Source organism: Scyliorhinus torazame, chromosome 18, assembly GCF_047496885.1.
Source record: "Scyliorhinus torazame isolate Kashiwa2021f chromosome 18, sScyTor2.1, whole genome shotgun sequence".
Classification (NCBI taxonomy): domain Eukaryota; kingdom Metazoa; phylum Chordata; class Chondrichthyes; order Carcharhiniformes; family Scyliorhinidae; genus Scyliorhinus; species Scyliorhinus torazame.
In genome coordinates, this window is record NC_092724.1 from 169,517,930 (window position 1) to 169,540,920 (window position 22,991).

The 22,991-nt window shown below is 56.8% G+C and overlaps 1 protein-coding gene across 1 annotated transcript in view; it reads right to left on the reverse strand.

The window, feature by feature from the left end:
• Positions 1-210: 210 nt before the first annotated feature.
• Positions 211-22,991, reverse strand: part of utp6 (UTP6 small subunit processome component) — a 35,724-nt gene continuing 12,943 nt past the window's right edge. Inside the window, exons 14-19 of the mRNA XM_072483893.1 lie at positions 22,781-22,960; positions 11,251-11,331; positions 11,063-11,172; positions 6,542-6,608; positions 2,774-2,846; positions 211-1,578 (exon numbers count right to left, since the gene is read on the reverse strand). Of these exons, the coding sequence (XP_072339994.1) occupies positions 1,385-1,578; positions 2,774-2,846; positions 6,542-6,608; positions 11,063-11,172; positions 11,251-11,331; positions 22,781-22,960 (705 nt within the window). The 3' untranslated portion in view covers positions 211-1,384. The remainder of the gene's footprint in view (positions 1,579-2,773; positions 2,847-6,541; positions 6,609-11,062; positions 11,173-11,250; positions 11,332-22,780; positions 22,961-22,991) is intronic.

The following is a 22,991-nucleotide window of genomic DNA, read 5'->3' on the forward strand; positions in this document are numbered from 1 at the left end:
TGCTGAGGCAGCTGTGAACCTTCCTTACACTGAAATGATATGAAAGAAATCAGTCTGTGTTCTGAGAGCCAGTCAGTCAATCGCCTTTGCTGCTCTCCAGCTCGGAGGAGTCAGCTCGTTGTTACTGGCTATTCAGTCTGCATTACACTCACTTCATTTCCCTTCTGCTGTTTACACACAAACCTTTCAAAATAAAGACTTGGAAAAGACTTTGGATTCAATTGTTTATTCACCTAAAACCCAAATGGACAGACCCAGAGAGAGAGAAAGAGAGAGTAAGAGAAAGAGTGAGAGTGAGTGAGAAAGAGAATAAGAGAAAGAGTGAGAGAGAGTGAAAGTGAGGAGAGAACGAGAGCGCGGAAGAGAGAGTAAGAGAGAGGAAAGAGAATGAGAAAAGAAAGTTACTGTGAAAAGCCCCTAGTCACCACATTCCGGCGCCTGTTCGGGTACAGAGGGAGAATTCAGAATGTCCAATTCACCTAATAGCACGTCTTTCGGGACTTGTGGGTGGAAACCGGAGCACCCGGAGGAAACCCACGCAGACCCGGGGAGAACGTGCAGACTCCGCACAGACAGTGATCCAAGCCGGAATCAAACCCGGGACCCTGGAGCTGTGAAGCAACAGTGCTAACCACTGTGCTGCTACCATAAGAGACTGAGAAAGAGAGAGAGCGAGAGAGAGTGAGAAAGGTAGAAAAACTAGAAACATATAGAAAGAGAGAGAAATAGAGTGGGAGTGAAAGATGAAGAAAACACCATCATACAATCTAAGCAAACCAGTCACTGAAATCTCAGCATCAGAAATGTTTCCAGATTTTGGATCAATATCACTGCTGCACCCGAGTCTCTGTCACACCAGCTCTCACCCACCTCAAATCCCCACCCTCGTACAGGCTGCACATTCACAGGCACCATGCAGGAACCCTGGGGGCCAGTGGAAGGCACGGGCTGTTTAACAAGAATCACAATATCAGCAGAAAGCTGGGATAATGAATATTCACTAAGAAAATATAATCCATTTTCCTCGACTCAAATCCTCCAGCACCAATTAGAAGCTTCCCACAGGATGCAGGCTTTATTCCCATTGGGATTAATGTTGGGATCTCGCTGACCAACTGCACAAATACAACATCATTGCATCAAACACAGCATTGGTCAAGATTAGGAAGTGCAACGCCTGAAGTATTTAACCCGACAACCCTCTTCCACGTCTGTGGTCAATACCCCTCCCTTGGGAGTGGGCAAGACGAGGCAATTCTGCCTTGGGGGTTAGGCAGGAGCTAACTCCATAAACCCTGAAGAGATTCTGGAATGTAAATATATATTTTAAATAAACATGTAAAGAGTCCAACACGAGAGAGCCCCAGAAACGAGCAGGATGCAGTCACAGGCCAGGAGGTTGGTTCGGAGTGAGGTGAAGTTGCAGGTTTCCAGTCTGTAGTAACGTGTACTGAGACACAAACCGCTCCACCTGCAAGCCGCCCAGTGTTTTCATGGCTCTCCAGTGGATGTGTCCCGTGCGCTCAGCCTCGCCCTTTGGGTGTTTCCACTCCTCCTCAATATATTCCAGCCATAGGTCTGCAGGTAGAAAACTGCACTATTAATCCAATCAGCTCTGGTGCCTCACACTCCGAATTATTACCAACAACCTCAGAATTTTTACATCAATAAACCAGAGTGAATCAGTCAGCATCAGCGAGCTCGCCCCACACACACAGTCAGTCCCCACTCAGCACCCTACTGACCCTCAATAACTCTCTGCAGTTTACCCCCTTCCCAACAAACATCTTTCAACCCCTCCTATTACAGTCAACTATTCAGCAGCAGAAACCTCAACGATCAACAGGAAAGTGTAGAGGCAGCTTCATAGAAACTCCTTTGTACCTGTCCTGGGAGAGTTTGATGTGGACAGTGTAGAGGGAGCTTTACTCTGTATCTAACCCTGTGTTGTACCTGTCCTGGGAGTGTTTGATGGGGACAGTGTAGAGGGAGCTTTACTCTGTATCTAACCCCGTGCTGTACCTGTCATGGGAGCGTTTGATGGGGACAGTGTAGAGGGAGATTTACTCTGTATCTAACCCTGTGCTGTACCTGTACTGGGAGTGTTTGATGGGGACAGTGTAGAGGGAGCTTTACTCTGTATCTAACCCCGTGCTGTACCTGTCCTGGGAGTGTTTGATGGGGACAGTGTAGAGGGAGCTTTACGCTGTATCTAACCCCGTGCTGTACCTGTCATGGGAGCGTTTGATGGGGACAGTGTAGAGGGAGCTTTACTCTGTATCTAACCCCATGCTGTACCTGTCATGGGAGTGTTTGATGGGGACAGTGTAGAGGGAGCTTTACTCTGTATCTAACCCCGTGCTGTACCTGTCCTGGGAGTGTTTGATGGGGACAGTGTAGAGGGAGCTTTACTCTGTATCTAACCCCATGCTGTACCTGTCATGGGAGTGTTTGATGGGGACAGTGTAGAGGGAGCTTTACTCTGTATCTAACCCCGTGCTGTACCTGTCCTCGGAGTGTTTGATGGGGACAGTGTAGAGGGAGCTTTACTCTGTATCTAACCCCGTGCTGTACCTATCCTGGGAGTGTTTGATGGGGCCAGGAAAGCAGTAAATGTTCTGCCGTTTTGTGGCTCTATCTCCAGTATTAGGTTAACTGGATAATGTGATGCTTGGGAACATTTACCCACCCCCACCATCAAGGGAACAATTTTCCAATCTAGTTAACAATTCCACAAGATTTGGTTCCGATAAGCCAGTTTTGGGACTCCTACCAGCATTTGTAGATCCAAATTCCCGAAGAGCCAGCTCGTAACAATCCCGCAGACGTCTCATTTTGCTGCAATCCTTGTGGGAAAGAGGCACATCCCGCATTTCAGACCAGGAATGAATAATACCGACAAACAGCAAAAAATCTCAGCCAAGGCCAGAGTCAGGCTCCCTCTCCTCCTCCACCCCCCGCAAACCTCTTCTCCCCCGACACCGTCCATCCCCTCTCCCCAACCCCCACCTCTCCCCAGCTATCCTCCACCTCCAGGTCCCCTCTCCCTCACCACCCTCTCTCCCCCTCCACCTCCCCACCCCCACCCTCCAACTCCAGGCCCTCTCTCCCCCCTACCCTCCAACTCCAGGCCCGTCTCCCCCCCTACCCTCCACCTCCAGGTCCCCTCTCCCTCGCCACCCCCCTCCGTCACCACCCCCCTCTCCCTCGCCACCCTCCACATCCTCTCCCCCCCACCCTCCAACTCCAGGCCCTCTCGCCCCCCCTACCCTCCAACTCCGGCCCCGTCTCCCTCACTACCCTCCAATGCCAGGTTCTCTCACACTCCTCCAGCTGTAACTGCAGAGGAAGTGTCTCCAGCTGCAGCTCCTGGAAGCTCAGGTTTCAGAGCTGGAGCGGCGGCTGGAGACACTGTGGAGCATCCGCGAGTCGGAGATCGTGGACAGCACGGAGAGAGAGGTGGTCACACCGCAGGCTCAGGCTAATGTGGCAGGGGGATGGGAACCGATGCAGGACGTTAGAAGGTAGTAAAACAGGGACAGAAACAAAAGGCAGTAAGGGGGAAAGTGTAAGGGGGAGAAGCCATAGTCAAAAATCAAAAAGGGCGACAGTACAAGGTACAGTGACTGAGGGGAGCTCAGTGAATAGGACCAGGAATACTGAAAGGAATAAAACGGGAAGTGAAAACATTAATGGTAAGCGACGCGGCAGGTTGTTACAGGAAGATATGGGTTCGACGACAAGGAAAATTAGGAGAAAGGTTAAGAGGAAAAATAAATTAGGAGAGGTTACTTATCAAGGTGTTAAGATTCAGAACAGAGGTAAAAAAGCCAACATAAGTGTACTTTACCTGAATGCTCGTAGTATTCGGAATAAGGTAAATGAGTTGATGGCACAAATCATCGTGAATGACTATGATTTAGTGGCCATTACTGAAACATGGTAAAGGATGGTCACGACTGGGAGTTAAATATCCGAGGGTATCAAACTTTTCGGAAGGACAGAGTGGATGGTAAGGGAGGTGGTGTAGCTCTGTTATTTAAGGATGACATCCGGGCAACAGTAAGGGATGACATCGGTGCAATGGAGGATAAGGTTGAATCCATTTGGGTGGAAATCAGGAATAGTAAGGCGAAAAAGTCACTGATAGGAGTAATCTATAGGCCACCAAATAGTAACATTATGGTGGGGCAGGCAATAAACAAAGAAATAACAGATGCATGTAGAAATGGTACAGCAGTTATCATGGGGGATTTTAATCTACATGTCGATTGGTTTAACCAGGTTGGTCAAGGCAGCCTTGAGAAGGAGTTTATAGAATGTATCCGCGATAGTTTCATAGAATTTGTTTTACAGTGCAGAAGGAGGCCATTCGGCCCATCGAGTCTGCACCGGCTCTTGGAAAGAGCGCCCTACCCAAGGTCAACACCGCCACCCTATCCCCATAACCCAGTAACCCCACCCAACACTAAGGGCAATTTGGACACTAAGGGCAATCTATCATGGCCAATCCACCTAACCTGCACATCTTTGGACTGTGGGAGGAAACCGGAGCACCCAGAGGAAACCCACGCACACACGGGGAGGATGTGCAGACTCCGCACAGACAGTGACCCAAGCCGGAATCGAACCTGGGACCCTGGAGCTGTGAAGCAATTGTGCTAACCACAATGCCACCGTGCTGCCCACTCCACAATGCTACCGTGCTGCCCACCTGGAACAGCGTGTAATGGAACCTACGAGGGAACAAGCGGTCCTAGATCTGGTCCTGTGTAATGAGACAGGATTGATTAATGATCTCATAGTTAGGGATCCTCTCGGAAGGAGCGATCACAATATGGTGGAATTTAAAATACAGATGGTGGGTGAGAAGATAAAATCAAACACTAGTGTTTTGTGCTTAAACAAAGGAGATTACAATGGGATGAGAGAAGAGCTAGCTAAGGTAGACTGGGAGCAAAGACTTTATGGTGAAACAGTTGAGGAACAGTGGAGAACCTTTCAAGCGATTTTTCAGTGGTCAGCAAAGGTTTATACCAACAAAAAGGAAGGACGGTAGAAAGAGGGAAAATCAACCGTGGATATCTAAGGAAATAAGGGAGAGTATTAAATTGAAGGAAAAAGCATACAAAGTGGCAAAGATTAGTGGGAGACTAGAGGACTGGAAAATCTTTAGGGGGCAACAGAAAGCTACTAAAAAGCTATAAAGAAGAGTAAGATAGATTATGAGAGTAAACTTGCTCAGAATATAAAAAGATAGTAAAAGTTTCTACAAAAATATAAACAAAAAAGAGTGGCTAAGGTAAATATTGGTCCTTTAGAGGATGAGAAGGGAGATTTAATAATTGGAGATGAGGAAATGGCTGAGGAACTGAACTGAACAGGTTTTTTGGGTCAGTCTTCACAGTGGAAGACACAAATAACATGCCAGTGGCTGATGGAAATGAGGCTATGACAGGTGAGGACCTTGAGAGGATTGATATCACCAAGGAGGTAGTGATGGGCAAGCTAATGGGGCTAAAGGTAGACAAGTCTCCTGGCCCTGATGGAATGCACCCCAGAGTGCTAAAAGAGATGGCTAGGGAAATTGCAAATGCACTAGTGATAATTTACCAAAATTCACTAGACTCTGGGGTGACCCCGGCGGACTGGAAATCAGCAAACATGACACCACTGTTTAAAAAAGGAGGTAGGCAGAAAGCGGGTAATTATAGGCCAGTGAGCTTAACTTCGGTAGTAGGGAAGATGCTGGAATCTATCATCAAGGAAGAAATAGCGAGCCACCTGGATGGAAATTGTCCCATTGGGCAGACGCAGCATGGGTTCATAAAGGGCAGGTCGTGCCTAACTAATTTAGTGGAATTTTTTGAGGACATTAACAGTGCGGTAGATAACGGGGAGCCAGTGGATGTGGTATATCTAGATTTCCAGAAAGCTTTTGACAAGGTGCCACACAAAAGGTTGCTGCATAAGATAAAGATGCATGGCATTAAGGGGAAAGTAGTAGCATGGATAGAGGATTGGTTAATTAATAGAAAGCAAAGAGTGGGGATTAATGAGTGTTTCACTGGTTGGCAATCAGTAGCTAGTGGTGTCCCTCAGGGATCAGTATTGGGCCCACAATTGTTCACAATTTACATAGATGACAAATGTGAGGTTATCCATTTTGGTAGGAATAACAGCAAAAGGGATTATTATTTAAATGATAAAATATTAAAACATGCTTGTAGCCACCTGAGTTGGCCAAGTCCCAAGTTTCGATGGGCAGCACGGTAGCATTGTGGATAGCACCAGGGTCCCAGGTTCGATTCCGGCTTGGGTCACTGTCTGTGCGGAGTCTGCACATCCCCCCGGGCCCCCTCCCCTCTCCTCTCCCCCCCCCCGAACTTCTTCACCCAAAGGGTTGTGAATCTATGGAATTCCTGTGGAGCAGGCTCAAGGGGCCAGATGGCCGACTCCTGCTCCTAGTTCTTATGTATCAGTGGATGGAGCTGATGAGCGAGTTTATATTGTGACACTTCCCACGCGACCATTCACTCACCTGCTCCTTTTCAATCGCTATCATTTTCTTGAAAAATTCTAAAGAAAAGGGTCTGTTTTCCCGGAGACTGAAAGAAAACAGAAATGAGAGAAGTGATAACAACTCTTCCTGAATCTTCACACTGACCAATCAGAGAGAGTAGCAGCTTCCCCAGACAGTTACAGCACAAGCCCATTCAGCCCATTGTTGCAGCCATGTTTAACACCAGAACCTTCCATTCGATATCCTCCCCCTCCCCCGCCCCGCCCCCTCCCTGGCCCCGCTTCCTCCCCCACCCCCCCGCCCCCTCCCCACCCCGCCCCCACCACTTCCTCCCCCGCCCCGCTTCCTCCCACGCTCCGCTTTCAATCCTGTCCGCTTCCTTCGACATTTTCAACTCCTCACCCAATTCCAGAAATCCCTGCAGTGCAGGAGGCCATTCAGCCCATCAAGGCTGCACTGACCTCCCAAATTGGCACGCTCACCTCGGCCCACTCTCCTGCCCTATCCTCGTCACCCCACCCAACCGGCACATCTTTGGACTGTGGCAGGAAACCTTCAACTCCACATTCCCAGCTGATCCCAATATTCTTTGTGTTCTGGAGGGAGCGCACGGCTGATTGGAGGGAGCACACGGCTGATTGGAGGGGGCTGATTGGAGGGGGCTGATTGGAGGGGCTGATTGGAGGAGGTGATTGGAGGGGGCTGATTGGAGGGGCTGATTGGAGGGGGCTGATTGGAGGGGGCTGATTGGAGGGGGCTGATTGGAGGGGGCTGATTGGAGGAGGTGATTGGAGGGGGCTGATTGGAGGGGGCTGATTGGAGGGGGCTGATTGGAGGGGGCTGATTGGAGGGGGCTGATTGGAGGGGGCTGATTGGAGGGGGCTGATTGGAGGGGGCTGATTGGAGGAGGTGATTGGAGGAGGTGATTGGAGGGGGCTGATTGGAGGAGGTGATTGGAGGGGGCTGATTGGAGGGGCTGATTGGAGGGGGCTGATTGGAGGGGGCTGATTGGAGGGGCTGATTGGAGGGGGCTGATTGGAGGGGGCTGATTGGAGGGGGCTGTTTGGAGGGGGCTGATTGGAGGGGGCTGATTGGAGGGGGCTGATTGGAGGGGCTGATTGGAGGGGCTGATTGGAGGGGGCTGATTGGAGGGGGCTGATTGGAGGGGCTGATTGGAGGGGGCTGATTGGAGGGGGCTGATTGGAGGGGGCTGATTGGAGGCGGTGATTGGAGGGGGCTGATTGGAGGGGGCTGATTGGAGGGGCTGATTGGAGGGGCTGATTGGAGGGGCTGATTGGAGGGGCTGATTGGAGGGGGCTGATTGGAGGGGCTGATTGGAGGGGCTGATTGGAGGAGGTGATTGGAGGGGGCTGATTGGAGGGGCTGATTGGAGGGGCTGATTGGAGGGGCTGATTGGAGGGGCTGATTGGAGGGGCTGATTGGAGGGGCTGATTGGAGGGGCTGATTGGAGGAGGTGATTGGAGGGGCTGATTGGAGGGGCTGATTGGAGGGGCTGATTGGAGGGGGCTGATTGGAGGGGCTGATTGGAGGGCGCTGACTCACCACAATGACAGACGATGAAATTACTGAGGTGGCCCAGGCAAGGCTTGTAACCGCTCGAGAGGATGAATGGGTGAGCAAATTGAGGTCTAAGATGATTTCTGCATTTGATAAGGTCGATATAAAGAACGGATTTTCTCTGGTGTTAATATCAGATTTGCACCAATCGGTGCAAATCCCAATTCATTCTCATTGTTCTGGGCTCTAGTCCCGTTCCAGAGCTTCACAAAAAACAAATCAAACCTGTTACTGCACTGTCAGCGGGTCAGTACTGAGGGAGTGCCGCACTGTCAGCGGGTCAGTACTGAGGGAGTGCCACACTGTCAGAGGGTCAGTACTGAGGGAGTGCCGCACTGTCAGAGGGTCAGTATTGAGGGAGTGCTGCACTGTCAGAGGGTCAGTACTGAGGGAGTGCTGCACTGTCAGAGGGTCAGTACTGAGGGAGTGCCGCACTGTCAGAGGGTCAGTACTGAGGGAGTGCCGCACTGTCAGAGGGTCAGTACTGAGGGAGCTCCGCACTGTCAGAGGGTCAGTACCGAGGGAGTGTTGCACTGTCAGAGGGTCAGTACTGAGGGAGTGCTGCACTGTCAGAGGGTCAGTACTGAGGGAGTGCTGCACTGTCAGAGGGTCAGTACTGAGGGAGTGCCGCACTGTCAGAGGGTCAGTACTGAGGGAGCTCCGCACTGTCAGAGGGTCAGTACCGAGGGAGTGTTGCACCGTCAGAGGGTCAGTACTGAGGGAGTGCTGCACTGTCAGAGGGTCAGTACTGAGGGAGTGCCGCACTGTCAGAGGGTCAGTACTGAGGGAGTGCCGCACTGTCAGAGGGTCAGTATTGAGGGAGTGCTGCACTGTCAGAGGGTCAGTACTGAGGGAGTGCTGCACTGTCAGAGGGTCAGTACTGAGGGAGTGCCGCACTGTCAGAGGGTCAGTACTGAGGGAGTGCCGCACTGTCAGAGGGTCAGTACTGAGGGAGCTCCGCACTGTCAGAGGGTCAGTACCGAGGGAGTGTTGCACTGTCAGAGGGTCAGTACTGAGGGAGTGCTGCACTGTCAGAGGGTCAGTACTGAGGGAGTGCTGCACTGTCAGAGGGTCAGTACTGAGGGAGTGCCGCACTGTCAGAGGGTCAGTACTGAGGGAGCTCCGCACTGTCAGAGGGTCAGTACCGAGGGAGTGTTGCACCGTCAGAGGGTCAGTACTGAGGGAGTGCTGCACTGTCAGAGGGTCAGTACTGAGGGAGTGCCGCACTGTCAGAGGGTCAGTACCGAGGGAGCTCCGCACTGTCAGAGGGTCAGTACCGAGGGAGTGTTGCACCGTCAGAGGGTCAGTACTGAGGGAGTGCTGCACTGTCAGAGGGTCAGTACTGAGGGAGTGCCGCACTGTCAGAGGGTCAGTACCGAGGGAGTGTTGCACTGTCAGAGGGTCAGTACCGAGGGAGCTCCGCACTGTCAGAGGGTCAGTACCGAGGGAGTGTTGCACCGTCAGAGGGTCAGTACTGAGGGAGTGCCGCACTGTCAGCGGGTCAGTACTGAGGGAGTGCCGCACTGTCAGAGGGTCAGTACCGAGGGAGCTCCGCACTGTCAGTGGGTCAGTACCGAGGGAGTGTTGCACTGTCAGAGGGTCAGTACTGAGGGAGTGCTGCACTGTCAGAGGGTCAGTACTGAGGGAGTGCCGCACTGTCAGAGGGTCAGTGCTGAGGGAGTGCCGCACTGTCAGAGGGTCAGTACTGACGGGGTGCTGCACTGTCAGAGGGTCAGTACTGAGGGAGCGCCGCACTGTCAGCGGGTCAGTACTGAGGGAGTGCTGCAGTGTCAGAGAGTCAGTACTGAGGGAGTGCTGCAGTGTCAGAGGGTCAGTACTGAGGGAGTGCCGCACTGTCAGAGGGTCAGTACTGAGGGAGTGCTGCACTGTCAGAGGGTCAGTACTGAGGGAGTGCTGCACTGTCAGAGGGTCAGTACTGAGGGAGTGCTGCACTGTCAGAGGGTCAGTACTGAGGGAGTGCTGCACTGACAGAGGGTCAGTACTGAGGGAGTGCTGCACTGTCAGAGGGTCAGTACTGAGGGAGTGCTGCACTGTCAGAGGGTCAGTACCGAGGGAGTGCCGCACTGTCAGAAGGTCAGTACTGAGGGAGTGCTGCACTGTCAGAGGGTCAGTACTGAGGGAGTGCCGCACTGTCAGAGGGTCAGTACTGAGGGAGTGCCGCACTGTCAGAGGGTCAGTACTGAGGGAGTGCCGCACTGTCAGAGGGTCAGTACTGAGGGAGTGCCGCACAGTCAGAGGGTCAGTACTGAGGGAGTGCTGCACTGTCAGAGGGTCAGTACTGAGGGAGTGCTGCACTGTCAGAGGGTCAGTACTGAGGGAGTGCTGCACTGTCAGAGGGTCAGTACTGAGGGAGTGCCGCACAGTCAGAGGGTCAGTACTGAGGGAGTGCTGCACTGTCGTCTTTCAGAAGTGTCTGTAATCCTAGGGCCCAGCTGCTTGCTTGAGTGGATTAACAAGGTCTTTGCACTACTTTGGAGAGCAGAGAGAGTTATCGCCAGAGTCTGGGACAATATTTATCCTTCAATCAAAAGAAAAAAGGTTAATGGGTCATTAACTCAGTGAGGTCACTGTGGTACATGAAGCTTTGCACGTTGTTGAGGGTGAGCCCATCTCAAAGGCCGCTTCACTGGAAACAAGAAGCTCATGTCAGCTGGTTGTGAAAGACACGTTCTAATCGCGACGTTTTCTCTCTCCCGAGCTGGTGTCGTCCAAAACATGGGGGCAGGAGATAAAATTCAGGGGTGATGTCAGGAAAGACTTCCTCACACACAGCGGACTCCCCAATCACTGCTCTGTGGGACTTTGTTGTTTAACGTCACATTATTCTGCTTACAATTTATCTCATTATCTGCAAAAGGTAAACCTGTTAATCGGGACCCAGGCTTCCGGCCCTCAATGTGTTTCTATATTCACTGCGCACTGCAAATGCTCAGCTCTGACCTGGTGAACACTTTCCACGCTTTCTTATAGCCCCCGGTCTTCAGGGCCCAGTCCAGGTATTTCTCTTTCACAGTCACAGAGACGGCTGGGATCGGTGTCTGCAGTGCACGCTGCGGGTATACAGAGAGTCAGTCAGTGTCACCCCTTTGCACAGCTCCAGGTACAGAGATAAGGTTCGAGGAACCTACCTGATAGAGAGTTTCTGTCTCATTCACACTGCTCGTACTTTCACTCCATTCCAAGCGGAGAAGCCATAACGGCAAACTGTCCTGCAACACAGGAGGGAAACGGAAATCAGAGGAAATGGCAAGCTGGCAAAGATTAAAACCCAATGCCCGGTACTTTCAGTAAACCAGCAATCAGAGACAAGGATGGGAAACTGTGCAGGAATCAGGTGCGAGCACGATTACAGATCAACGCGATGATGAGAAACTACAAGTGGAACCGAACTGTCTGTAAAGAAATGGGACAATACAGAAACACACAATCTCCAGAAAATGGAACTTGGGGAAGCTGCTAGAGTGAGAGTCCAGGCCGAGCCCAGGCCAGAGTGAGGGCCCAGACCAGAGTGAGAGTCCAGGCCGAGCCCAGGCCAGAGTGAGAGTCCAGGCCGAGCCCAGGCCAGAGTGAGAGTCCAGGCCGATCCCAGGCCAGAGTGAGGGCCCAGACCAGAGTGAGAGTCCAGGCCGAGCCCAGGCCAGAGTGAGAGTCCAGGCCGAGCCCAGGCCAGTGTGAGGGCCCAGACCAGAGTGAGAGTCCAGGCCGAGCCCAGGCCAGAGTGAGAGTCCAGGCCGAGCCCAGGCCAGAGTGAGGGCCCAGACCAGAGTGAGAGTCCAGGCCGAGCCCAGGCCAGAGTGAGAGTCCAGGCCAAGCCCAGAGTGAGGGCACAGACCAGAGTGAGAGTCCAGGCCGAGCCCAGTCCAGAGTGAGAGTCCAGGCCGAGCCCAGGCCAGAGTGAGAGCCCAGACCAGAGTGAGAGTCCAGGCCGAGCCCAGGCCAGAGTGAGAGTCCAGGCCGAGCCCAGGCCAGAGTGAGAATCCAGGCCGAGCCCAGGCCAGAGTGAGAGTCCAGGACGAGCCCAGGCCAGAGTGAGGGCCCAGACCAGAGTGAGAGTCCAAGGCCGGGCCCAGGCCAGAGTGAGAGTCCAGGCCGAGCCCAGGCCAGAGGGAGAGCCCAGGCCAGAGTGAGAGTCCAGGCCGAGCCCAGGCCAGAGTGAGAGCCCAGGCCAGAGTGAGAGTATAGGCCAGAGTGAGAGTCCAGGCCAGAGTGAGAGTCCAGGCCGAGCCCAGGCCAGAGTGAGAGTCCAGGCCGAGCCCAGGCCAGAGTGAGAGTCCAGGCCGAGCCCAGGCCAGAGTGAGGGCCCAGACCGAGCCCAGGCCAGAGTGAGAGTCCAGGCCGAGCCCAGGCCAGAGTGAAAGTCCAGGCCGAGCCCAGGCCAGTGTGAGGGCCCAGACCAGAGTGAGAGTCCAGGCCGAGCCCAGGCCAGAGTGAGAGTCCAGGCCGAGCCCAGGCTGGGGTGAGGGCCCAGACCAGAGTGAGAGTCCAGGCCGAGCCCAGGCCAGAGTGAGGGCCCAGACCAGAGTGAGAGTCCAGGCCGAGCCCAGGCCAGAGTGAGGGCCCAGACCAGAGTGAGAGTCCAGGCCGAGCCCAGGCCAGAGTGAGAGTCCAGGCCGAGCCCAGGCCAGAGTGAGGGCCCAGACCAGAGTGAGAGTCCAGGCCGAGCCCAGGCCAGAGTGAGGGCCCAGACCAGAGTGAGAGTCCAGGCCGAGCCCAGGCCAGAGTGAGAGTCCAGGCCAGAGTGAGAATCCAGGCCGAGCCCAGGCCAGAGTGAGAGTCCAGGCCGAGCCCAGGCCAGAGTGAGGGCCCAGACCAGAGTGAGAGTCCAAGGCCGGGCCCAGGCCAGAGTGAGAGTCCAGGCAGAACCCAGGCCAGAGGGAGAGCCCAGGCCAGAGTGAGAGTCCAGGCCAGAGTGAGAGTCCAGGCCAGAGTGAGAGTCCAAGGCCGGGCCCAGGCCAGAGTGAGAGTCCAGGCAGAACCCAGGCCAGAGTGAGAGTCCAGGCCGAGCCCAGGCCAGAGTGAGAGTCCAGGCCAGAGTGAGAGTCCAGGCCAGAGTGAGAGTCCAAGGCCGGGCCCAGGCCAGAGTGAGAGTCCAGGCAGAACCCAGGCCAGAGTGAGAGTCCAGGCCGAGCCCAGGCCAGAGTGAGAGTCCAGGCCAGAGTGAGAGTCCAGGCCAGAGTGAGAGTCCAGGCCAGAGTGAGAGTCCAGGCCAGAGTGAGAGTCCAGGCCAGAGTGAGAGTCCAGGCCGAGCCCAGGCCAGAGTGAGGGCCCAGACCAGAGTGAGAGTCCAGGCCGAGCCCAGGCCAGAGTGAGAGTCCAAGCCGAGCCCAGGCCAGAGTGAGGGCCCAGACCAGAGTGAGAGTCCAGGCCAGAGTGAGAGTCCAGGCCGAGCCCAGGCCAGAGTGAGGGCCCAGACCAGAGTGAGAGTCCAGGCCGAGCCCAGGCCAGAGTGAAAGTCCAAGCCGAGCCCAGGCCAGAGTGAGGGCCCAGACCAGAGTGAGAGTCCAGGCCGAGCCCAGGCCAGAGTGAGAGTCCAGGCAGAACCCACGCCAGAGGGAGAGCCCAGGCCAGAGTGAGAGTCCAGGCCGAGCCCAGGCCAGAGTGAGAGTCCAGGCCAGAGTGAGAGTCCAGGCCAGAGTGAGAGTCCAGGCCAGAGTGAGAGTCCAGGCCAGAGTGAGAGTCCAGGCCAGAGTGAGAGTCCAGACCGAGCCCAGGCCAGAGTGAGAGTCCAGGCCAGAGTGAGAGTCCAGGCCGAGCCCAGGCCAGAGTGAGGGCACAGACCAGAGTGAGAGTCCAGGCCGAGCCCAGGCCAGAGTGAGAGTCCAGGCCGAGCCCAGGCCAGAGTGAGGGCCCAGACCAGAGTGAGAGTCCAGGCCGAGCCCAGGCCAGAGTGAGGGCCCAGAGCAGAGTGAGGGTCCAGGCCGAGCCCAGGCCAGAGTGAGGGCTCAGACCAGAGTGAGAGTCCAGGCCGAGCCCAGGCCAGAGTGAGAGCCCAGGCCGAGCCCAGGCCAGAGTGAGAGTCCAGGCCAGAGTGAGAATCCAGGCCGAGCCCAGAGTGAGAGTCCAGGCCGAGCCCAGGCCAGAGTGAGGGCCCAGACCAGAGTGAGAGTCCAAGGCCGGGCCCTGGCCAGAGTGAGAGTCCAGGCCGAGCCCAGGCCAGAGGGAGAGCCCAGGCCGAGCCCAGGTCAGAGTGAGAGCCCAGGCCAGAGTGAGAGTCCAGGCCAGAGTGAGAGTCCAGGCCAGAGTGAGAGTCCAGGCCAGAGTGAGAGTCCAGGCCAGAGTGAGAGTCCAGGCCAGAGTGAGAGTCCAGGTCGAGCCCAGGCCAGAGTGAGGGCCCAGACCAGAGTGAGAGTCCAGGCCGAGCCCAGGCCAGAGTGAGAGTCCAGGCCGAGCCCAGGCCAGAGTGAGAGTCCAGGCCGAGCCCAGGCCAGAGTGAGAGTCCAGGCCGAGCCCAGGCCAGAGTGAGGGCCCAGACCAGAGTGAGAGTCCAGGCCGAGCCCAGGCCAGAGTGAGAGCCCAGGCCAGAGTGAGAGTCCAGGCCGAGACCAGGCCAGAGTGAGAATCCAGGCCGAGCCCAGGCCAGAGTGAGAGTCCAGGCCGAGCCCAGGCCAGAGTGAGGGCCCAAACCAGAGTGAGAGTCCAAGGCCGGGCCCAGGCCAGAGTGAGAGTCCAGGCCGAGCCCAGGCCAGAGGGAGAGCCCAGGCCAGAGTGAGAGTCCAGGCCGAGCCCAGGCCAGAGTGAGAGCCCAGGCCAGAGTGAGAGTCCAGGCCAGAGTGAGAGTCCAGGCCAGAGTGAGAGTCCAGGCCAGAGTGAGAGTCCAGGCCAGAGTGAGAGTCCAGGCCAGAGTGAGAGTCCAGGCCAGAGTAAGAGTCCAGGCCAGAGTGAGAGTCCAGACCTAGCCCAGTCCAGAGTGAGAGTCCAGGCCAGAGTGAGAGTCCAGGCCGAGCCCAGGCCAGAGTGAGGGCCCAGACCAGAGTTACAGTCCAGGCCGAGCCCAGGCCAGAGTGAGGGCCCAGGCCAGAGTGAGAGTCCAGGCCGAGCCCAGGCCAGAGTGAGAGTCCAGGCCGAGCCCAGGCCAGAGGGAGAGTCCAGGCCAGAGTGAGAGTCCAGGCCAGAGTGAGAGTCCATGCCAGAGTGAGAGTCCATGCCAGAGTGAGAGTCCAGGCCAGAGTGAGAGTCCAGGCCAGAGTGAGAGTCCAGGCCAGAGTGAGAGTCCAGGCCAGAGTGAGAGTCCAGGCCAGAGTGAGAGTCCAGGCCAGAGTGAGAGTCCAGGCCAGAGTGACAGTCCAGGCCAGTGTGAGGGCCCAGACCAGAGTTACAGTCCAGGCCGAGCCCAGGCCAGAGTGAGGGCCCAGGCCAGAGTGAGAGTCCAGGCCGAGCCCAGGCCAGAGTGAGAGTCCAGGCCGAGCCCAGGCCAGAGGGAGAGTCCAGGCCAGAGTGAGAGTCCAGGCCAGAGTGAGAGTCCAGGCCAGAGTGAGAGTCCAGGCCAGAGTGAGAGTCCAGGCCGAGCCCAGGCCAGTGTGAGGGCCCAGACCAGAGTTACAGTCCAGGCCGAGCCCAGGCCAGAGTGAGGGCCCAGGCCGAGCCCAGACCAGAGTGAGAGTCCAGGCCGAGCCCAGACCAGAGTGAGAGTCCAGGCCGAGCCCAGACCAGAGTGATAAGGCTTTTAGTTCAACTCAAAACGAGAACTATGTGGAAAAGATAAACAGCAAAGTTGAAGAAAATAGTTCCTGACGACAGGAGTGGCAACAGGGAGAGCTCCGAATGTGGTGTCTCAGGGTGGACACTGGGAGACGGACAGAGTGAATAGTCCCTGGGAGGAAAAACTGGGAGATGCACAGCAAGGAGTGTTCCAGCAACACAGGGTTAGAAATTGGAGTAATGAGTAAGGAGGGTTTCAACTAAAACGGCAGGGGGATGGGATCCGATGCAAGGTGTCAGAGGAGGGGGAAATAAGGACAAAAATAAAAGACAGAAAGGGGAATAAGAAAAGTGACAGGCAGAGAAATGAAGGGCCAGATTCCAACAGGGCCCCAGTGAAAAATATTGGGAGCGAGACAAGGAATGTTCCAAAGACAAGCTTAAAGGCTTTGTGCCTTAACACGCAGAGCATTCGCAATAAAGCGGATAAACTAATTGTGCAAATCGATAGAATGGGTACGATATAATCGGGATTACGGAGACATGGCTGCAGGGTGACCAGGGATGGGAATTCTACATCTGGATTTGTCACGTGTACCGAGGTACAGTGATAGGTATTGTTCTGCGTACAGTCCAGGCAGATCATTCCATACATGAAAAACATAAGACATACAATAAATACTCAATGTAAATACATAGACACAGGCATCGGGCGAAGCACAGAGTGTAGCACTACTCAGTGGAGAAGATGTGTGGAGATCAGTTCAGTCCATAAGAGGGTCGTTTAGGAGTCTGGTAACAGCGGGGAAGAAGCTGTTTTTGAATCTGTTAGTGTGCGTTCTCAGACTTCTGTATCTCCTGCCCGATGGAAGAAGTTGGAAGAGTGAGTAAGCCGGGTGGGAGGGGCCTTTGATTATGCTGCCCGCTTTCCCCAGGCAGCGGGAGGTGTAGATGGAGTCAATGGATGGGAGGCAGGTTTGTGTGATGGACTGAGACGACTCTCTGAAGTTTCTTGCGGTCCTGGGCCGAGCAGTTGCCATACCAGGCTGTGATGCAGCCCGATAGGATGGCGCATCTGTAAAAATCTATTAAAAAATGTGAAATCATCAAGAGGTATTCAGTATTTCGGAAGGACAGACTAAAAGGAAAACGTGGTGGCGTGGCACGGCTGGTTAAAGAGGAAATTAATGCAATAGTGAGGGAGGATATCAGCTCCGACAATGTGGAGTCTGTATGGGTAGAACAGGAAATTAGAGACGCATAAAGGAACATCTGTAATTATGGGTGATTTTAATCTGCATATAGATTGGGCAAATCACATTAGTCACAATAGCGTAGAGGAGGAATTCCTGGAGTGTATACGGGATGGTTTTCTGGACCAATATGTGGAGGAACCACCGAGAGAGCAGGCCATCTTAGACTGGGTGCTGTGTAATGAGAACGGAATCCTTGCCAATCTAGTTGTGTGAGACCCCTTGGGGATGAGTGACCATAACATGTAGAAATTTTCATCAAGGTGGAGAGTGAAGTAGTTGATTCTGAGACTAGGATCCTGAATCGTAATAAAGGGAACTGCGATGGTATGAGGTGAGAGTTGGCTATTTGAGGAAAGATGCCGTGACATTGGAGGCAGGTCAGAGGAGGGTCACTAGGCCGATTCCAGAGGAGGGGGTTTGTCGTATGAGAAGAGATTGAGCAGTTTAGGCCGATACTCTTTAGAGTTCAGAAGAATGCGGGGAGATCAAATTGAAGTGTGCCAGGTTATAAAAGGTGTGGATAAAGTAGACGTGGAGCGGAGGCTCCCTCTTGTGGGACATTCTAGAACGAGAGGCCATAGTCTCAGGATAAGGGGAAGCAAATTTAAAACAGAGTCGAGGAGGAGCTACTTCTCCCAAAGGATGGTGAATCTGTGGAATTCCCTACCCCAGAGTGCGGTGCATGCTGGGACAGTGAGTAAATTTAAGGAGTAAGACAGATTTTTAATTGGTAATGGGGTGAAGGGTTATGGAGAACGGGCAGATGGTGGAGCAGGCTCCAGAGGCTAAATTGCCAACTCCTGCTCCAAGTTCTTATGTTCTGAGGAAGAACTATTCTGTCTAATTCCACCTTCCAGCTCTTGGTCTGTAGCCCTGTCAGTAACAGCACCTCCAGCACAAATCTGGTGTTCTTGATTCATAAGGGGATCACGCGAGGGCACTGTGGTTAGCACTGCTGCTTCACGGTGCCAAGGTCCCAGGTTCGATCCCGGCTCTGGACATTCTCCCCCTTATTTGCGTGGGTCTCACCCCCACAACCCAAAGATGTGCAGGGTAGGTGAATTAAACACGCTAAATTGCCCCTTAATTGGGAAAAATGAATTGGGTTCTCTAAATTGATTTTAAAAAGGGGATCATGGGTTATGGCAGGAGGATGGGGGTGAGGAACATTTCAGCCACGATCGAATTGCGGAGTACACTCGATGGGCCAAATTCTGCTCCTTTGTCGTATATTTTATTATAGATTGGGAAATGTTATTTATAGGAATGTCACTGGACAGGCAATGGCAAACACTCAAGGAGCGCATGGGGGCAGAGGTGGGATGAGTGTGGGTTGATAATAGATGGGCTGAATGGCATCTCTGGTCATTTCACAATGAAAAGACACACACTGCGACGCGCGCACACACTGCGACGCGCTCACGCACACACATTGCGACCCGCGCGCACACACTGCGACGCGCACACACACACTGCGACGCGCACACACACGCTGCGACGCGCTCACGCACACACACTGCGACGCGCACACACACACACTGGGACGCGCGCGCACACTGCGACGCGCGCACACACTGCGACGCGCTCACGCACACACACTGCGACGCGCTCACGCACACACACTGCGACGCGCACGCGCACACACTGCGACGCGCACACACACACTGCGACGCGCACACACACACTGCGACGCGCACACACACACTGCGACGCGCACACACACACTGCGACGCGCTCACGCACACTGCGACGCGCTCACGCACACACACTGGGACGCGCGCGCACACACTGCGACGCGCACACACACACTGCGACGCGCGCACACACTGCGACGCGCGCACGCACACACTGGGACGCACGCACGCACACACTGCGACGCGCGCGCACACACTGCGACGCGCACACACACACTGGGACGCACGCGCACACACACACTGCGACGCGTTCACACACACTGCGACGCGCACACACTGCGACGCGCGCGCACACACTGCGACGTGCGCACGCACACACTGGGACGCGCACACACACTGCGACGCGCTCACGCACACTGCGACGCGCTCACGCACACACACTGGGACGCGCGCGCACACACTGCGACGCGCACACACACACTGCGACGCGCACACACACACTGCGACGCGCGCACACACTGCGACGCGCGCACGCACACACTGGGACGCACGCACGCACACACTGCGACGCGCGCGCACACACTGCGACGCGCACACACACACTGGGACGCACGCGCACACACACACTGCGACGCGCTCACACACACTGCGACGCGCACACACTGCGACGCGCGCACACACACTGCGACGCGCACACACTGCGACGTGCGCACGCACACTGGGACGCACGCACGCACACACTGCGACGCGCGCGCACACACTGCGACGCGCACGCACACACACACTGCGACGCGCACGCACACTGCGACGCGCACGCACACTGCGACGCGCACAAACACTGCGACGCGCGCGCGCGCACACACTGCGACGCGCACGCACACACTGCGACGCGCGCGCACACTGCGACGCGCGCGCGCACACTGCGACGCGCGCGCGCACACTGCGACGCGCGCGCGCACACTGCGACGCGCGCGCGCACACTGCGACGCGCGCGCGAACACTGCGACGCGCGCGCGAACACTGCGACGCGCGCGCGCACACTGCGACGCGCGCGCGCACACTGCGACACGCGCGCGCGCACACACTGCGACGCGCGCGCGCGCACACACTGCGACGCGCGCGCGCACACACTGCGACGCGCGCGCGCAAACACTGCGACGCGCGCGCGCAAACACTGCGACGCGCGCGCGCACACTGCGACACGCGCGCGAACACTGCGACACGCGCGCGCACACACTGCGACGCGCGCGCACACACTGCGACGCGCGCGCACACACTGCGACGCGCGCGCGCAAACACTGCGACGCGCGCGCGCAAACACTGCGACGCGCACACTGGGACGCGCGCGCGCACAGTGCGGCGCGCACACAGCGACGCGCGCGCGCACACTGCGACGCGCGCGCACACACTGCGACGCGCGCGCGCACACACTGCGACGCGCGCGCGCACACACTGCGACGCGCGCGCGCACACACTGCGACGCGCGCGCGCACACACTGCGACGCGCGCGCGCACACACTGCGACGCGCGCGCGCACACACTGCGACGCGCGCGCGCACACACTGCGACGCGCGCGCGCAAACACTGCGACGCGCGCGCGCGCACACTGCGACACGCGCGCGCGCACACTGCGACACGCGCGCGCACACTGCGACACGCGCGCGCACACACTGCGACGCGCGCGCGCACACACTGCGACGCGCGCGCACACACAGCGACGCGCGCGCACACACTGCGACGCGCACACACTGCGACGCGCGCGCGCAAACACTGCGACGCGCGCGCACACTGCGACGCGCGCGCGAACACTGCGACACGCGCGCGCACACTGCGACGCGCGCGCACACACAGCGACGCGCGCGCACACACTGCGACGCGCACACACTGGGACGCGCGCGCGCACAGTGCGGCGCGCACACTGCGACGCGCGTGCGCACACTGCGACACGCGCGCGCACACTGCGACACGCGCGCGCACACTGCGACACGCGCGCGCGCACACACTGCGACGCGCGCGCACAGACTGCGACGCGCGCGCGCACACACTGCGACGCGCGCGCGCACACACTGCGACGCGCGCGCGCACACACTGCGACGCGCGCGCGCACACACTGCGACGCGCGCGCGCACACACTGCGACGCGCGCGTGCACACACTGCGACGCGCGCGCGCACACTGCGACGCGCGCGCGCACACTGCGACGCGCGCGCGCAAACACTGCGACGCGCGCGCGCAAACACTGCGACGCGCGCACACACACTGCGACGCGCACACACTGGGACGCGCGCGCGCACAGTGCGGCGCGCACACACAGCGACGCGCGCGTGCACACACTGCGATGCGCGCGCACACTGCGACGCGCGCGCGCACAGTTCGACGCGCGCGCGCACACTGCGACGCGCGCGCGCACACTGCGACGCGCGCGCACACACTGCGACGCGCACTCTGGGACGCGCGCGCGCACACTGCGACGCGCGCGCGCAAACACTGCGACGCGCGCGCGCACACTGCGACGCGCACACACTGGGACGCGCGCGCGCACAGTGCGGCGCGCACACACAGCGACGCGCGCGTGCACACACTGCGACGCGCGCGCACACACTGCGACGCGCGCGCACACACTGCGACGCGCGCGCACACTGCGACGCGCGCGCACACACTGCGACGCGCGCGCACACTGCGACGCGCGTGCACACACTGCGACGCGCACACACACTGGGACGCACGCGCGCACACACTGCGACGCGCACACGCACACTGCCACGCGCGCGCGCACACAGCGACGCGCACACGCACACTGCCACGCGCGCACACACTGCGACGCGCGCACACACACTGCGACGCGCGCGCACACACTGCGACGCGCGCGCGCACACAGCGACGCGCGCGCACACACACTGCGACGCGCACACACACTGGGACGCACGCGCGCACACACTGCGACGCGCACACGCACACTGCCACGCGCGCGCGCACACAGCGACGCGCACACGCACACTGCCACGCGCGCACACAGCGACGCGCGCACACACTGCGACGCGCGCACACACACTGCGACGCGCGCACACACACTGCGACGCGCGCGCACACACACTGCGACGCGCGCACACACACACTGCGACGCGCGCACACACACTGCGACGCGCGCACACACACTGCGACGCGCGCACACACACTGCGACGCGCGCACACACACTGCGACGCGCGCACACACACTGCGACGCGCGCACACACACTGCGACGCACGTGCACTGCTGGAGCTGATTGTAAATGTGGGCGGGGTGGGGAAAGCACGAGTCTGATTTTATAGCCCAGTCGCAGTGTACCGTCAATCTCAGTTAGTGCTTTGACAAGATTACATTCAACGGGGAACGGAATTTCCGAATGTCCATTTCAGGACGGGCACTGATCTCAAACCCAGTCTGTCACAACTCAGCCGAGACAAGCTGAGTCAGTCGCGGCCGATTCCAATCTCACGTTAAACTTCCCGCAACATTCCGCCTTTGTCTTTAGCTGAAGTCAACAAGCTCAGCAGAAATCAGGAAGGAGGTGAACCCAATGCTGTGCGGCTCAATAACACGTTAACGGAGTGTGTGACCCAATAACACGCTAACGGAGTGTGCTGTGTGTGACCCAATAACACGTTAAGGGGATGTGTTGACTCAGAGGTTCCCTGGCTGCGTATGGCGCTTGTTTTTAATTGGTTTCTGTAAGAGATGACAAATCTAGAATATCCTTGCACCTTCAGTAATGTATCCGTGATCACAAGCCGAGGCCAATGTTCACAGACTAACTACAACACTGCTCTGAACTGGTCAATACCAGGGTCTCCCGCAGTGGATACCGAACCGTGATTTGAAAAAATGAAATGAAATGAAAATCGCGTATTGTCACGAGTAGGCTTCAAATGAAGTTACTGTGAAAAGCCCCTAGTCACCACATTCCGGCGCCTGTTCGGGGAGGCTGGTACGGGAATCGAACCGTGCTGCTGGCCTGCCTTGGTCTGCTTTCAAAGCGAGCGATTTAGCCCTGTGCTAAACAGCCCCTCATACTACCCGTTACTCTGCAACATTGATCACTCTGAGGCACGTGGTTACACCAATGCTGTGTGGTCCTGGATAGGTAACTCACCGTGTGTGGAACCTGTCGGAAAGCCTCTTGGAAGAGCTGGTTCACATCCGCACTCTGCAGCTCCATCAGTAGCTCCAAGCTGCTTTGCCACAAACCCACTGACTGGCCAAAAGTGCCGCTTGAAGCTTTGACAACTCGGACAGTTTTCTCAGCATCACCAAGTTCTACCAACATTCCAATCTACAAGAAATAAGCAGTTAAACCACCGCTC